General features: G+C 31.5%; 2 protein-coding genes and 1 non-coding gene across 7 annotated transcripts in view; 2 read left to right on the forward strand and 1 right to left on the reverse strand.

Moving 5' to 3' along the window:
• The window catches only part of LOC118646403, a 133,366-nt gene that overhangs the window by 81,108 nt on the left and 33,906 nt on the right, over positions 1–18,352 (forward strand). The gene's annotated exons all lie outside the window — the stretch shown is intronic.
• Trnal-cag lies at positions 2,600–2,683 on the forward strand. The gene has a single exon. It is a non-coding gene; the product is annotated as a tRNA-Leu (tRNA).
• Positions 2,834–12,425, reverse strand: LOC105839116 (glutamate receptor ionotropic, kainate 2). 4 transcript variants are annotated; one of them, XM_036289184.1, is made up of 17 exons: positions 12,262–12,425; positions 10,789–10,902; positions 9,786–9,941; positions 9,208–9,422; positions 8,359–8,673; positions 8,046–8,150; positions 7,496–7,678; positions 6,770–6,988; positions 6,295–6,507; positions 5,604–5,688; positions 5,318–5,456; positions 5,019–5,156; positions 4,322–4,520; positions 4,152–4,236; positions 3,842–3,988; positions 3,480–3,751; positions 2,834–3,186 (listed from the first exon to the last, which is right to left on the reverse strand). In XM_036289184.1, the coding sequence occupies exons 1-17, from the start codon at positions 12,284–12,286 to the stop codon at positions 2,956–2,958; spliced, it is 2,841 nt and encodes a 946-aa protein (XP_036145077.1). In that variant the 5' UTR covers positions 12,287–12,425; the 3' UTR covers positions 2,834–2,955. The 4 variants fall into 4 exon arrangements, with proteins under 4 accessions (XP_036145077.1, XP_036145078.1, XP_012540634.1 ...); XM_036289185.1 differs by having other exon boundaries at positions 2,956–3,186; positions 10,789–10,892; XM_012685180.3 differs by lacking the exon at positions 12,262–12,425 and adding an exon at positions 11,440–11,898 and having other exon boundaries at positions 2,956–3,186; positions 10,789–10,892.

An 18,352-nucleotide genomic window follows, 5' to 3' on the forward strand; every position in this document is an offset into this window, starting at 1 on the left:
GGATCTAGGTCCTTGTCTCGGATCCAGCGATGCGTAAAAATGCATGACGGCACTTGACAAATCGATTTTCGCATAAACGGATGTTCTTCCGGTCGTTTTTCCAATTCAGAGAGAGGGATCTACCCTCGTCAACTATCTCTTATTATAGTAAGCAACTCGGTTCTCGGAAAATGCAATGACCTAACAACGTTTCGCAATAATGCGCCAAGAGAGTTTTTACAGAAAATATTATCCCGACGTATGCAGACGGGAAAATGAGATTCGAAAATACTTTTAATGCCTTTTATTACGTGTCGTGCCGCACATGTTACTTAATATCTCTCTAATTCCGTAAACTTATAGCGAACGTTTCCTATTTCGTTAAATATATTACGAGAATACTCAAGTAAGAAGGAAGTAATAATAGCACATGGGTATATACCAAGCGAATCCCGGATCTTCGGCGAAAATTGAGTAATCGAATCGTATGCAGCGTTTTCACTTTTATTTAATGTTTACATAAGGTCAATGCACGTAAATTTGTTACAAACAACTTTCAGTGACTCTCACCGCGGTGCGGTGTCCATTACGCGTTCTCGGTCACCGATAGTTTTCAAAGTTTCTCCCAAATTTCCCAAACCGTTCCTCTTCATCATCGTGCTCTGTACCGTTCTCATCTCCTTCGCCTTTCTCGGAAACAACGTCTGGTGGAGATCCGGTTGTGGCTTATGCAACCGAGCTTTCTACGTGAATCGACCGCGTGCACGCGCGGTTCCGAACCAGTCCTTGGCCAGGAAGCGGGAGATCGGTTTCGAATCTTTGCTCTTGTTTTCGATGCGTCGCGAAAGTATTCGTATTACGTGTGCCGGCGTTGAATCTTTCGCTTTCGAGTTCGCACAACACCAATGCCCTCGGCACTTTATAACCAGTGGTTATCATTAAGATTACATGGTGATTTGGAAACGTCGGCCCGTTAACTTTAACTTTCCGAACGGTTGCGGAAGATTGCAGAAAAAGAACTTGTTTGCTTCAGCTTGCATGCCAGAAAGAGACTTGGTTTACAATAAATGAAACTTTACAATATAAAACGCATTCATCTGTTCTTTGAACTTACTATTTAAAATTTAAACTCGGTCCTCAATCATCTTCTCTTATTTTTCAACCTACTTAACAGTCCATTAACGACTAGACTATTTACTATCTACTTTATTATCACGGTATCATAATATTACATAATTCTTGTTCTACAAATTTTCTCCTTATCTCTCTCTGTTTACCATTTATCAAACTAATCTTTTGGTCTATAACATTCTTCTAGCTATCCTTATTATCGATTATATGGATTATATTTATATATTAAAAATGATATAGGTAACAAAAAAAAAAAAACATTGGCATTAAAATGTACATGAGAAATAACAGCGTTGCTATATGATCTTTTTTCAAAAGAATTTCTTCAAAGAAAGAAAGGACCATGTTTTCATGAAAAGGAGTTTTCTTAGCGACACATATATTTAATGTTTCTTGGGCAAAGTAATAATAACGTTGTAAATAAAGGCTTGCGAAATATATGACGGCCGTAATTTTGGATAGCTGCGAATAGGAGGAGCACTATATATCAAACAGAATCTACGACAAATCTAAAATAAATGGCCTTTGGAGGGTATCACGCTATATTTAGATAAACATACATATTTATTGATTACAAGGTCGACAACTCCCCTTTTAAGAACGATAGCCACGTGTCATGCTTAATTAAACCGCCTAAGTATCGGAAAATAAATTATTTATCTGAAAAATTACAAAACTAATTTAGCTTTTGCTAAGCACTTACGTCTTGAAGGTTTGATAGAATTTTATTTCGATTTTGATTCGATACGTATGTAAAAATCGACTCGTTAAGTGTTGTCACGCATATTTACGTGCGATCTAGATAGAAGCTTAGGTCTGACATAATCAATTCTACAGAGAAAATAATTACAAAAAGCTTCATAATTATTTATAGTGTTCTAAGTCAGTGCAAATGGAAGAGAATGTTTAGCAAATCGGTCATATGTTAGTAGAAGTGTTACGTGCTAACGATGCGGAACGCACGTGGGGTATGTCAGCCTTCACATGCGGAAGTGAAAGTCGATATATCGCGGGATAAGCTTTCCTCGTTGATTCTCCCAAGCTGGCGTCTTCAGTAAGATTTTCTTTTGACCGACTCGACGAAAGACTTTGTATCTGCAGTCGGTGAAGCGATTTTCCTCCTAAACGCCATTCCTGTTTGTCGATACCACGCACGCAAATTGTAAAGAATTTCTTGAAAATATTTTGATATTAATTTCTTCTTGCATTTGCAAAATATTTGTCAACATTTGTAGTAAATTATTATTATACAGCACAATTAAATTGTTAGTGATTTATTATATTTTATTTATAATTGTTGCTCCAAGTTTGTGAGAAAATTTTTAATTCCGTTAACAAATATTTTACGTATACGTGTATATTTATCTATCAATTGTTTTTACATATTAAAAATGTGCCGCAATAATAATTCATTACAATTTTAAAAAGATATTCTATAATTAGAATTCTAACAGTATACTTCTACACTTTTTACCAAGTCGATCCCCAAGTCAGGATGGCCGAGCGGTCTAAGGCGCTGCGTTCAGGTCGCAGTCCACTTCTGTGGGCGTGGGTTCGAATCCCACTTCTGACAAATTTTTTTTTTAATGCTACGAAACGTGGAAAACAATAATTGTTCTGCAAATATTATTTGCAATAATAAAATTCAGATTACTTTTAATAATTTACGGATAAATGAAAATTTTTTTCCCAATAGTTCTGTCAATAAAATAAATTCATAATCTAATGTTTATACATTTATTATCGCTTAGTTTTACAATTCATGGTACAAGTGTTCTCGTGCAATTTTATATTTTGTATCATTTTAAAACTTTTTATAGTTTATTTCAATTTCCTTGACAGTAATTAATTAATCTTACGATCATTGTCGCCGTTGTGGTCTTTATCGAATTTATCAAGCATATCGAGACGTAGGAAAGAGCCAGCGACAGATCGAGCCGTGGATGCAGCTCTGTCAAGTCTCTCCGTGGAGCTTGCACTGTTGTTGCCGCTCTTGGACATTTTAACTGGTTTCGTTATTGCGAAAATGTTCACGGCGAATTTCAACTCTGCAATTAGCGCTTCCCGTGGCGTGATCTGTTCGAAAAGCAGTAATTAAATTTGTCTTAAGTATATCGCAGTAATGATATGTAACTGGCATATTACATTTAAATAAGGTATAAATAAGAAAGAGTATTAAAATATACGTGTTATACATTGTTTTTGTCGTTTAATCCACGATTTCAAAAAAAGAAAATTAAAATTTTTATATTACGTTGATATTTTCTATGAACAATTTTGTTTGTTAGAAGAAACCAAATTAATTAATTTTATTTATAATATTTATTATAAAGTTAAAAAAGATAAACGAGGTAAAATAAAAGATTTACCTTCTCTCTCACAGCAACTTTGCGTATATTCCATAAAAATTCGCAAATTGCAATAATGAGCGAAGCGCCGCAACCCATCATTAAAACGAGGAACACACCACTGACACTTGGTAACCCTAATTCCCCAGCTGAAGCAGCATTTTTATCCGCTTCATCCTTTGCGCACAATCCTCCACCCTTTTTTACCCACCATTTTTGTTTTAATTCCAACAACCTGCCTTTTTCTGATAGCGCCAGGATCGCATTGTTAATCTTTGTTCTGTATGGAGAATCTGCGAAAGATACAGGAAAAACGGTTTATATAAAGATAAAGAAATGGATAAATATATTAGATACTCATATATGAATCCTAATATTATTACTGCGCGGCATAGCGATGCCATAGCCTTTGTTGTCGATGAGTCCGCCAATTTTCATTATTTCGCACCTGCGTTCCATTTCGTATTCAATGGTTGTAGATTCCATTAGAAAGGCATATAGTCGTTTACCGTTGATAACTCGTTCAATACCTGGAACCACATTACGTAGCGAGTCAGTATATTTGAGGAATAGAACTCGAAGAGGAAAGATTTTATTTTTTTTCAAATACTTAATGTGTGTAACGTTTTTCTTTTTAGATAAACTTTTTATGTTTTTTTTTACATGTGCATGTTTGATTTTGGAATTACTCACCTTCGGTATTACTTCGGGTATATACTTCCGATCTCCACTCTTGCATCATAGCATACATTTTTTTATACGTCGAGTAATTTGAATTCTGAGATTAGATTAAACAATATTGAATTATGCCTATAGATATTTATTTAACGAATAAATGTTTTATAAATAAACTGCTAATATACTTTAAAAAATGTTACTGTCGAACCACCTTCCATTGCGCCGTATTTGATTTTTGTTTGTTTCGCGAGATCTTCAACATTATTAATAGGCGCATCCATTTTGCCCACAGTGAGAAAAGCGGCGAGATTCGCTGTATACGAACTAATCATGATCAAGGTGAAAAACCACCACATGCTGGTGAGCATTCGAATAGAAGGAGCTCTGAAAATGTTTTTATTATTTTATAGAATTTTATATATTAGTTTAGAACGTAGAAAGAGTATCGAATCTGATTATATCTGATAATTAGTTAATAGTAAAGTAGATACGTTCTACTTGGAAGTCACTTGCAAGAAAAATATTACTGCATATTTAAAATACATAAAATATATTTAAAATTACGCTAGTTGAAATAATTACTGGGAATCATAAATTAACTGAAAATAACATAAATATTATACACGTATTTAGACCTCTCTATTATCAACGTAAATTACTTTTAATTTTGGTTTAAATTAGTTTTTATTTTTTTCTAATTTTTGGAAATAGAATAAGATGGAAATAGAACAAGTAAATTAAAGTTAATTTACGTTGATAGAAATGAATTAGAATGACATTAAAATAATTCTTGGTTAAAAAATATAAGAAATATTATTCTTTTAATATTTAAAATGTTAATAAAATTTGTTAATAATAACAGCACAAAATAGTAAAACTTACTTTGGCAGTATATCTGAACCTTGTTGCATAAGAGAACCAATAGTGAGCCATAAGGAATTTTTTAAATTAAAATTGTTTTCAAGTTCGTCAGGTTCGGCATTGCATGGATGCGGATTGTCCCACTCACCAGGTGCCATTCTTTACAGATAGAATTAAAAATTTCCGAAATTATTTTCGGCAATTATTTTCTTTATTACTAAGCATTTTAGCATTAATTTGCAGGATAATAGAATAATCTTTTTATTGCGTTTATATATTTTTATTAAAATTGTAGTTACATGTTGTTTAAAAAATCTTACCTTGCCTGAAGAAATAACATTATCGATACGGCGAGGTAAGCGGTAGCCATGTAAATCCAAACTTGTCTACTAAATGGTTTCAAAAAGGAAAATCGGTCAACTGGTTTGTCTTCCGGTTTTACGTAAACAATACTGATTCCTTAATAAACATATTAGAATATTATAAATTAATATATAATACAAAATACAATCAGTATATATAATTATTTTTTTGTCTCCTAAAATTATTTTTTTGTCTTCTAAAATTTTTGACTAAAAATATAATATTTTTAAGATTTATTGTTACCGAGATTCATGAATGGTAGGCTGAAATCTACAGCAGTTTTTCGTTCATATGTTATTGTTAAGTCACATATAGCAAAATCGACTTCCTGCAAAAATAATTTTTAAGAAAAAATAAATAACAGATTATGGGAAAAAAATTGAATAGATGTATTTTTATTTATTTTTATGATAAGTAGAATTTGATAAATTAAAAATAATAAATACATAATTGATTTTTAGTAGATTGCAGATTTTTAATCAAAGATGGATTTTTATGCTTTTTAGAATTATTAATTTGTATAAATTTATTGGAGACTTAATTGCTTTACATATTTTTGTTAATATATTTTTATAAAAAGATTTTTCTATATTAGTTGATGAAGAAAGATGATGGAAATAAATTTAGAATAAATTTCCGTTTATGTAGAGTGTTTACAAACGCATATTTAAAATTAAAATTTTATTTTAATTTTAAAATTTTAATTTTATTTTAACTTTATAAATATAAAATAACGTTCAGAGATAAAAATCATTTTAATTTAGAAAAAATTAAAAAGTTAACGTTAATGTGTGTTTTATACATTAACGTTTTATACATTAACTAAGTTAAAGTTAAAAATTAACTTGTTTATAATTAAATTAAAAGTTAGATTAACTTTTACTTAATTTATTTATTAAGTCATTAGTTACTATTTAGCATAGATTAATTATACCTTGTCCATAACGCGTTTGATTAGACCGTTCCAGGATTTTTTTTTTTCATCATATTTTCCGTGTTGTCCGTCGGGCACGATTTCGAATTCATATTCGAAATCTGCCTGTTTTGCGATCTCCTCGATTAAATCAATACAGTATCCTTCGTAATATTTTTGACCGATTAACTGTCCGCGTATTTCACCGAACACTTCCATCACATACGGAGCACCCTGAATTGGATAAAGTTATCATATGCCTTCATAAATATTTAAGTAATTTATTATGAGTTTGAATTGAGAAAAAAGTTATCATGTAATTGTTTTCATAAATATAATAGCAAATTGTGTTAATATTTTGCCATTATTTTTGTATGAAAAATTAAATCATGTAACAAATAAATGAAGAATTTTTTATACACTTTGATTTGCAATGTAATAGTTTAATAGTTAAATTATGTAATAGTTAATTAATGTGTTAAATAGTGATACGAACTGTTTTAAGACTAATCTTAAATTTCCTGTTTTTCATAGTTTCGGAATAAAAACTGTCTTGCTCTTTTTCAGTGCTTAAAGGTTGCAGGCCGTTAGAGTTCCAAATTCCCGTTGGTGACGGACCAAAATGTTGAAAGCTTAGAACATATATATTGAAATCTTGTCGACGACCATATTCATCAATCTCCATAGCGCCCGTTATTTTTCCTGTGTTCGAAATCTGTGAAAACAAAAATTTTCTTCTGTATTTTGTTAAAAATAAATAATTAGTATAATTGGTATTAAAAAATAATACTTAAGATATATTTGACTAAGATATATATTTACATAATAAACATTCGCGTTAAAATTTGTTATATTAATTACATCCAATAGATTTAATTTAGCGTTGTGTCAAATAATTTTGGATATATAGACGATTATTTACACACACGCATGCATCGTTTTTTTTTTAAATATTTAAGATCGTCTAAGCACTGTCTTCAAGATCAATCAATTACAGAGCCCTATTAGTATCTAGAAGACATATAAAATAATCCTGAAATAGAATCGATTATGAATACGAATCATAGTTTTGTTTATAAGTGCATACAAAGTTTTTAGGTAAGAAACTTTCTATCAATTTTTATTGGTTCTCAATCAAATTAACCATTCTGTGTGTTTTAAGGCTTAAATCAAATTGCTATTTTTATTATCTAATTGTAAGATAAAGGGGATAAATGTTTACCTCTCTCATAATGCTGATAATATCAGGTCCTGCTTGATACTTTTTAATACTTTTGGTACAAGAAAGTGGTACAGGATCAATAGATATATTTTCATCATCAATATTTCTCGCATTCAAGGTTTCCATGGCTTTATATAGCAGAAATACTGCGTCATAAAGGACTGTTAAATCAGTCCCGTTTAGCTATATTAAAATTGCGAATAGTTAGACTAATCAATTTAAGCATTTAATTCGATTTTTTTATTTTTAATATCAAACATGTAATTTAGTATAAAATGTCAAAACATTAATACTTTTTTATCTTAATGGTAGAAGTAATATTTGTTTTTTATTGTAATATTTTTCTGGACAGCATTGTTTGCTATAATTGAAACGATTTTATTTGTGTTTGTTCGCGTTTGTTTGTTTAATTCGGTTTGATGTAAGAGTAATACTTAAATATGCGATGAGATAATGATCAACTTTTGCAATTATATTATAACCAATATTGTGCTTGCCAATTAAAAACTTTTCTCTACTGCTGATAATTAAAAAATTTTCAATTAAATACCAAATCAGTTCCGTACTCGTCCTCTATCTTCTCTCTCAAGCTAAGCCCGGTGATATTGACGGTACTTAGATTTCGCAGCTCAAGAATAGGTAGTTTGGATGAATCCTGTGATATCAATGGAAAACTGATTTTAGAAATTGATCATGTTATTTGTTTTAATAATAATATATAACATTTTGCTTTATTTGTTTAATTTTTTTGGATATTCAATAGTAGTTATTAAAATTTTAGTATCTTTAAACAACAATCTATTTATATCTGTGAAATATGTGTTCAAGATGACTATTTTATCAGGATTAAACAAGTGACATACCAAATATGTAATGACGAAGTAAGAATAGTCTGATAGCAGTTTGACTTTTTTTGCATCATAAAGAACTTTCATGATATTTTTTGGTTCAACATCAATAATTACATTGTACAATCCCAAATGTTGTATCTCTTTGAGCATTGGGCGGTAATCTGATCCTTCCAATTGTCGTGCCATATGTGTAACCGGATTATCTCTATCTCCTTTTAGTGTCAAAGTCTTTTGAAGACGTGACAGTCCATCATCATTTTCATAAATTACTACAAAGTTGTGCCATCTCATTGTACTGATGATGTTTTCAACAATGTCGGCGATAGCCTGTAACAATTTTGCAAAAAATAGCTCTATTTTTAACTGCAATATCAAAATTGATTTAACTTTTAAAAATTGCAGAATATTGAGATATTTTTGGCAACAAATTCTTTACAATATTTTTTATTATAATAGATTATAATACATGCTTGTTAGCATTAATATTATTGATTGATTATCATTTTTATATTGTGACATTTTGATTTAATTTTGAGAACTGCATTTTAAAATCGAAAGTAATGGCACGCAGTTTCGAAGAACTAGAGAAAATGTATATATAAATTACAGTACACAAAATATACTATGCTAAAATTTGCTATAATTATTTGTCTTTTATTTAAATTTTAATTGTGTTTATGTTCAAATCAATCAAATGTGTGTGCATTTAGAAATTGCAAATAAACAAGTAAATTAAATTATTACTTGCGCTATAAAAAATTTGTTTTCAAAATTTTACTACTTGAACTTTTATGTTATATGTATATGTATTTAAGAAACTGATTTTTTGTTGTAAAATGCTTCTTTTATGTAATGACTAACCTGGCTAAGTTGCTCGCTGGCAGGAAACACGTTTATGGTCATTGGTGTCTTTAAGGTTTCGTTCATGTTTTCGTCTTTTAATTCTTTGTCTTCCCGCCAAACATACTCAATATGTGGTATATCAAATCGTGCAGCAATGCTTGCAACTATACCACGAGTATGTCGGCTTTTAGGCCCAAAAATGGCTGCCACACCTTCCTCAAGAAGTTCACAAGCTGTATAAAAAATATAATCTTAAACAACTAAATCAATTTAAAATTAAAATAAATATGCAGCGTAAAATTTTCATAAATTTATTTCTCATAATTTGCACGTATGTATTTTATTATCCTAAACAAATAATGTCTTTATCCTTTTTTTATTACAATCTTATTTGAATACATGATGATTTTATTTCTTGCTGATATTTTATAATTACAAAACTTTAAAAAATTTTAAAATTTTATTGTTGGGGTTGAATTAACATAAGTGATATGTAGGAAAACACTGTATATTTAAAATTATTAGAAAACAAATTTGTCAATATTATGACACAATCATTATTTTAAACGATTTGCCTTTTTTATTTGCATACTCACTAACTATGGCAGTTTTAAAACTGTCAGTATTAATATCGACGTATTTAATAGCAGGTAAAAGCTCAAATGCGGGTACAAGATTTTCATATCTTGTATCAGAGATTGCTCTTAGAAATGTAGATTCAAGATCTTCATCGCCTTTATGAAAAATTGCTCCTAAAAAATAATTATAAAAAATATTAATTAAAAAATCTGACATTGCGTTAGATTAATTAACTTGTGTTAAAATTAGTTTAAAAAATAGTAAAAGGATTAAAAAACATGTATATGATTACAATAAATATAAAACTAATTTTAAAGAGTTTTAAAAATAAAAATTAGGCATTTTAAATAAATTATTAATTATATATTATGTATATTATATAAATTATTATTTTTTCTATAATAAACATGAAACATGACATGTAATCATAATGAGAAATTTCATATACATATGTGCTTAATTCTCAACGAACGAATTTGTATTTAAAATGCTTAATAATTAGCTAAAATAAAAAGATTAATATATAATCGCAAATAACTTGATATTTACAATTTGTGATTAATTATTTAATATATGTACTTGAATAATTATTAATACTGGTTAGTGACTACGAATGAATTTACACTGTGTGTTACGCGTATCGGATCAATATTAAGTAACAAGCGCATCGTTAAAAATATTTCTCTTGCGTGACTTTATGAACATACAATGGTGTCATTAAAATTTATTATTGTTGAATAAACTGTAATTCTAAAATTATACTGTTACATATTTACTTATATTTTTTTATTTCTATTGGTAAATTTTATATAATAATAATATAATTTTGTCACTTTATTTTGTATTTATATACTATTTTTTTAATGACGTAATAATTTGTCATAAAAACATTATTGATAAATGTACAGATTTGTGTGTGTGTATGTGTGTGATTATTGTTTAATTTTAACTTATGACAATGATAATATATAACAATGTCTTCTAAAATTTATTATATTTTAAAGATGATTATGTACTTACCAATTTTGATAGGTCGGGGATGGCCATGAATCCGTGTAGTCAGTACTAACAAAACTAATGCAATCGATAACCAACGTTGTCGTGAATCCATTTTAATGTAAAATCTACAAAACACTATGAACGTACTTTATACGAGATATGCCGCGTATATTAATTAAAATATAATTATATTACAATGCAATGTTCAAATATTTGTATATATGCAAATATTTGAACATTAAAGCCTGTACGGGTTTATTTTGTAATATTGTAAAAATTAATGTGTAAGAGCTAGAAAAATATACGTAGAATAAACTATTTTTTGATTATTTAATGTACGCAGATAATTTTTTTTTTTTTAGGTGGCGTAGACTAATTTTTCATTTCTTTAATTTATTTTAAGTTTTAGTCATTATCTACATATGTATTTTTTCTTTGTTTGTATACATAATACTTTATCAATGTCAAATAACAAAGATTTATAACTATTTCCTAACTTTAACTTTATTCCATAATTCTAATTTAGGACTGTCGGAAATTATATAATCTTGATTTATTTAAAATTGTTTATAATTATAAATTTTAACAGATAAAGTTGATTAAAATTAGAATTAAATTTTATATTATTCTATATTATCGAAAAAAAATATATAAAAAATTTTATCAGTTTACCTCGTTGTTTGCGTGCTTCAGTAACTGTATTTCTTCATCATTTTGATGTAATGGATTTTTAAGTGGAATAAACTATAATCTTTGTTACATAGAATTTTTGAAATTTCAACGAAGTGATAAAGAAGAAAAAGTTAACAGAGAAATTGCATTCGAAGTTGCGTGTTTGATAGTATTCTACCATACTGATCTAAATTTGGATCCGAACCGTCCTATATACATTTGGCTTCGTGTCATGCGTTTTAAGAACGGCAGCAACTATGTCGCACATACTTCCAGAAGTAATAATTTTATATTATGTGCATAATTTTTTACATATTTGAAAAGATGGTTATAAGTAAATTATGCGTATATTAAATTATACAGATACTCACATCAGGCAGAGAGTTTATTTATTTAATTAAACAAATTAGTAAGGACATTTTATTTGTAACTTAAGTGTTGAGAAAATTTAATTTAAACTGCAATAAATAGCAATTTATTTTTTATTATTTTTATTTAAATTTTCTTTTTATAGCAAAACGTTTTGCCAATGTGTGTAATTTTTTATAAGCTAAATTAAAAAAAAATATATATTTATGTATTACGTAAATTAGTGAACGAATGAATAAATTAATGAAGGAAAATATTAGTTTATATGGATGTGTGTAAGTATTTGATAAAATTTTATTGATTAATTCTTAAAGTCTGTATATCGACAGTCGATGAAGCAAATTCCATTTCTGCTTGTCGGCAAACTGTGTGTTTGCGAAATATTGTAATAGGTTGTACAAGGTGGCGCCATTTGATATTTTAAAATTTAAAATAACATTATGAACTACTTACAGAGATGATTAACTTGAATAGTCATTTAGGCTTACAATTAGCAAACTCATGGAACTCCACATTGAAGATCTTTATTCCACATCTATACATTATACCTTTGTATACAGGGTGTCCCAAATCTGGTGTGCAATACTTCATGGAAAGATAGACGAGATCGAGATGAACATAAAAATCCAATATAGTCTTGGTTAGGTCTATCAATAATCAAGATATAAATTTTTTAATTTATGCGAATGAGAGCGCGCCTTGCGCGCCGAAGGAAGGGCTCGAGCCGCTCGAGTCATAGCACGGCCTACTGTCTCAAGCAGTGCTCGGAATTAGTTGCACATTTCGCCTCGATTCCTGAGGCACCGCCTGCTATGCCCCCACTACCGCTGTAGGCTCGACGGCCGAGCCGCCGATCGCGCGCGTGGCCTTGTGTCTCAGGAGCGTTCTACGATAGATATGCCTGGTCCATTCGCGTGATTAAAAAATGTTCTTGCGCTGTGAATAATTTTTTTATTTTTACAGACAATTAAAGTTATTAATATTATTTCTACGTTTATAAACATATTTGTATATACATATAATGAACATAATATAACACAATGTAATAATTGCAATTTTGTCAATAGCTTTCCACATCACCCAGGAGGAAAAATAATATTAATAACTTTAATTGTCTGTAAAAATAAAAAAATTATTCACAGCGCAAGAGAATTTTTTATAGCATAGCAGGCGGTGCCTCAGGAATCGAGGCGAAATGCAACTAATTCCGAGCACTGATTTATTTGAACGCAATTCTCATATAGTTCGGGACGCGTACAATATGTTTCTATAAAGTTCAGGTGATATAATTAATTAAAACATTTTTTAAACAATTATTTTGCCCGGAAAACTTGAATTTTGAAGGCTAGACGTGAAGTGTTAATCAAATATCGACAGATTAATTTATTTTAACGCAGTTTTCATATAGTTCTGGACGCGAACAGTAATTTTCTAAAGAGTTACGGTGATATAATTAATTAAAACATTTTTTAAAATATTATTTTGCTCGATAAACTTGAATTTTGGGGGCTAAAGGTGAGATGTTATTTAAATATCGACAGTTCTATTTATTTCAACGCAATTCTCATATAGTTTCGGACGCGTACAATAAGTTTCTAAGAAGTTCCGGTAATATAATTAATTAAAACATTTTTTAAACAATTATTTTACCCGAAAAACTTGAAAGCTGGACGTGAAGTGCTTATTGAATATCGACAGATTTATTTATTTTAACGCAGTTTTCATATAGTTCCGGACGCGTACAATAATTTTCTAAAGAGTTCGCCAGAAAGTGAAAGTTTTGAAAATTGATTGAAAATTAACAGGTAACATTACATATAATATATTATAATTTTTAATTTATTTAAAGAGGATTAAGTATGGAGTGAAAGTATGTAAGAGTGATATTAAGAAACATGAAAATATAATATAATTACTAATTTGTGTTTAGAGAGAGAGAGAGGGGCGGAGGGTGGAGAGTGGGAGAGCGTGAGAGATAAAGACGAGGATTAAATAAGAATGTAAAATGTAAGAGTAATATTGAACAATATGAAAATAATATAATTAATATCATTAATAATATAATTAGTAATTTAGAGAGGGGGAGAAGGAGCGTGAGATAGAGAAGGGCATTAAATATGATAAAGTGTGTGAGAGTAATATTACAGAAGAAAAAAAATGCAATGTTCAATATAAAAATGCTAAGTGGCGCGCGCGAAGCGCGCGCATTGTTGTGTTCTAGTTTCTAAAAAAATGTGTATAAAATTTATGAAAACCAAAGAAGTATATGCTTTGGAATGATCGAACAAAATTGATTATTAAATCTAAAGAAATCTATTTTTCTCTCTGTGTAGATATAAAATGTGATAAATTTTTTAAATGTTACAAAATATTATGAAAATTTGTTCACTACACTGAGGGGATGCTGGAGTCGTCTGTTTTACCGATTGAATGTTATTATTTTTAATTAGGCCTATTTTTTTACTGATTTCATAGAATTAAAAATCCTTTTCCAGAATTAAAGCATAGACAATAACAAATAGTGCCTACCTATAATATTATGTAAAAAACAAAAAAAGTTAGAAAATTATATTTTTGTGCAGTCACCTCGTATCTTTCATCTGTAACACATCAGTTTTAAAGACTCTGTACGTACAAATAACTAGTACGCACTAATCTTATTACATGAAAGAATAATAAAATGCTTGCAGAAATGAGCTAGAAGCTTTGGTGTAAGAAAAAAGCCTCAGAGAAAATTTCGTATATATGTGTGAGTGAAGAATCGGTCCGAGGCGGTCCGAGGATAGAAACAGAGCACTAGTTTAATTCACAGATTAATAGACGTGTAAACACCTTTAATATTAGGATTAAAAATTACTCGCTGTAAGAGTTATTATTAATATGTAACATATGTTTTGCAGTGTATATGACATCGCATTAATTGGTGTTTTCTGCGCGAATTGCTTTAGCCTATAAATATTTATCGACCGCGTAATTTGCCCTGTTTTCATCCTCGTTTCACGCGCGCCGCAAGGATGTGCTCTCCTCGTGTCAAGGTAACTGTACCGCAGTATCGCAATCGTTCCACATAACGACGCCGCGGCCGCGCGATTGGTGCCTCCGATAGGCTCCTTTTCCTGATCGTTTTGTCTCGCGGTGCAGGTCGCGATTACGAGCATTAGATGCATCGGCGCTCGGCGATTGCCGTTTGCATATTCGCCGGCGATAGCACCGATTTTCCGAGCGCGAACAGGATAAGATTTTTGCCGCGCACACTAGATAAGAACGCTATACGGCCTATACGCCATAGTCAGCGTTGCTTGTAGTTTGTAAGTGCTCTCGCGAGTCCCCGACACATTGTACGTGGCGGATAACAGCAGCATCACCTAGTCGAGAGCAGCGCGATAAGGTGACTCTTATCTCGAAGAAACGAAATACATCCAAATAGCGAAATATATATATATATATATATATATATATATGTATATCGGCATGAATTATGCAACCGCGTTTCTCGCGTACGTGTTATTCAATTGGTCAGGTATAATGCACGCTTAAGCGGATCTCCGCGCAATAAAGAAGACAAAACGTTACTGCTGCTACGATTCCAGCTGCGAGCGCGAGCGTCAGATTGCTCTTTACTCAATTTGTTTCGGAGCGTCATTTAATATTGTACCGTTTTAATGGCAGATGGATTTTGCGGCGCATTAGCTGCGATTTCACGTAACAGAGGCGTTTACGATTTATCTCATTACAGTACGCGTTATAGCAGCGCCGAATCGGCACGCACAATATTCGTGTCGCAAACGTCTTCGTAATGGGCCTTGTAAATTAAATGAAAATTCCGAAGTTTTTTTCTTATTTAGTCCCGTAATGGCTCGGTGGTTTCTTTGTAAGCAAAAAGTAATTATTATATAAATTTTATAGTAGATTACTCTTTTTGAGAGCTCTTTTTGAGAGCCAGAGAGAGCTTGATGGCTATTCTCGAGAATTCAGAGATACAATCTCTTGACGTATTTGGCATGTGTGCCTATTTCCGCATTGTCGCGTTGACGCTAGAGAAGATTCTGCCTTCTGTATGTGTGGAAGCCACGACGGATTGATCCTTGTGTGTGTGTGTGTGTGTGTGTCTTGGTCCTCTGGGTATGGGCTGCCTTCCCTTTTGAATTAGGCGGTGGAAAAATCGACGTCGGCTGGATTCGAACTCGAAATCCTTCGTTCCGATGGCTAGCATTCTCATCGCTAACCCCACGATTGGAGAATTGTGCAATAGCACAATTGTTATACGTGTAACTAAATAGAGAAATCAAATTCACAATTAATTATACATGTTAATTTACCGCTGAGCGTAACACGTTTTAGGGTTTATACGTACAATAGCAATTTAGCTAATTAGTTCTTAAGATGTAATATCACGCTTCATGCAAATTAGCACTCTCGCTAGTCTCCTTCCATTGATGATGTTTTGAGCACTTTTTATTAGAATAGACACCAATGAGGGTTAGTATAAATTAAAAAACGATTTAGTTGATCAGCAAAACGTCTCGTTAGTAAATCATAAGATGTCCTCGATATCCCGGTTAAACCGTTAATGGCGCCTATAATAACGGTTATCATAACGCGCACGTATACGGTCAACGTCTAATTCATGAATGGTCATGGGGGTCGCGCCTAATCACGTACTCGTCAAGAATCTATAACACGCTCCGTTGCGACTAACGTTCCAAATGATTAATGATCCTTTAATTAGAACGGCGCGAACCGATCGCGTTTTCGGTTACCCCTTTACGCCGCGTGAATGCGGAATGATAAACGACCGCGCTGTCGAATAAAGATAAACACTATAAATATTTGGCCAGTGTCACGTTTTTGGTTTGAGAACGATATTAATCCTATAAAGCGGCACGTGTTACTTTTACGCGTAAGTGTAAGAATGCAACAGTAAATTTTCTTATATATATGATCGAATATGATGAAAACTGAAAAAGAAAGCATATAAAGTATTGAGGTCACTGAAATATAGTAGATAAATACAAGAAGGCCACACGGTTCATTTCCATTGAGTCATCATTGCTCCTACTCAATATGTCGTTAATTGTTTTAAATTTAACCTTTGTTGATTTGTTAAATTTAACCTTCTTATTGGGTAGGAGCAGTGGCGACCTATGAAATATGTTGCCTTAGCAAAAATGACTCAATTGAGTAAAATTTTACACTATGAGTTTAACAGTGCAATACCAACGTATTACTTTTGCATGTTATATTTTTCATATTTTTTTATAAATTATTTATAATTAAATATCTGTACAAAATATTTACAAGTTAATCTGTATGAGGATTCTTAGATAAAGATTAGATTAAGTTATTGATTTTGCAAATAGATCTACAAAGTGTTGTTTTTTATTCTAATTTATATTGTTTTTATCTTATAGTCTGTCTTATTGACAAGTGTTTTAGTTATATCCTGATTTTATAATTTAAAATTATTTTATGAGAAAAATAAGAAAGAGACAAAACAGTTTTACAACATGTAAAATAATCTGATATTATTAATAATATAAAAATGTTTTTTTATGTCGATAAGACGATGCAGCTACTAGAGAGGATGCTTGTAAAATTCTTTAGCATTATATTTAATCCTCTCTTTTTTATGGCTTATTTAGTTGTTATAATTTTAGATGTGAATAGATACCGCGGTAACTTCGCTCGCACATTAAATTGCTGTCATTATCTGGGCGGTGACATTTTTGTCTGACAAAAGGAAGAAATCATCGAGGCGCGATATTATAATATTAATACCATTATGTCGGTTCCACGGGATCAGGGCTATGTAATCGATGAGATGGAGTAAATTTTTTGTGCACCCATCAGATGAGCTTCCAATCGCTTGATATCGGTTAATTTTGCGCCGGAGGCGGGCGTATGTATGTCGCATTACGATGATGGTAGACAATTACGAGGGGTGCGTTGCTGCCGTTATCCGCGAGATATTCGTCCCTTTTATCCGCCTCTTGTTACACGAGGCGAATTATCCTGGTGAGGGAGGAGGGGTGACGGCACGTTAATGGCGCACGTGTGGACGACCTTAATGACCGTGGCACGTCCCTAGCGATTTGAGACGGTCCGTATTCCCGTCTCGCTCCTGATTGCCAATAAAATCCTTCGAAACAGGGCCACGTTTTAGGGCCGAATTATACAGTTCCGACGGAGAGGCTAAAGTAATAAAGCGTTAGCCTTCCTAATCGTCGATCAGAGCGGACGGCTAACTTGACTCGCGACTTAATACTGGAAATCCTTTCCCGCCGCACAATTTCACGCTACCGTACGCAGGCACATCATGGAGACGTTAGTAATAGTAACGCGGATGTTAATAATCGTGCGCGGTGTTACGTGATAATATTCGCTGTAGAATTTTCTTCGTATCTGTACGAGACATTCCAAATTAAGATTAATGCAGGACCTCGTCGTCGAGCGCGGGGAACTGCACGGATTTAGTACGCACGAGCGAGATTAATCGCCGGTAAAAAAAAAAAAGAAGCTTTTAATCGTCGTGCCGGGAGAGAAC

Source organism: Monomorium pharaonis, chromosome 6, assembly GCF_013373865.1.
Source record: "Monomorium pharaonis isolate MP-MQ-018 chromosome 6, ASM1337386v2, whole genome shotgun sequence".
NCBI classification, from domain to species: Eukaryota; Metazoa; Arthropoda; class Insecta; order Hymenoptera; family Formicidae; genus Monomorium; species Monomorium pharaonis.

Bases quoted from the DNA above. Each gene is read 5' to 3' on its own strand.
- LOC105839116 (XM_036289184.1), bottom strand. From the start codon at position 12,286: ATGACTATTCAAGTTAATCATCTCT. The intron at 9,423-9,785 runs GTGAGTATGCAA...TTTTTTATACAG, and splicing joins TTTTAAAACTGCCATAGTTA to CTTGTGAACTTCTTGAGGAA. The intron at 7,679-8,045 runs GTATTTAATTGA...ATTTTAATATAG, and splicing joins ACGAGTACGGAACTGATTTG to CTAAACGGGACTGATTTAAC.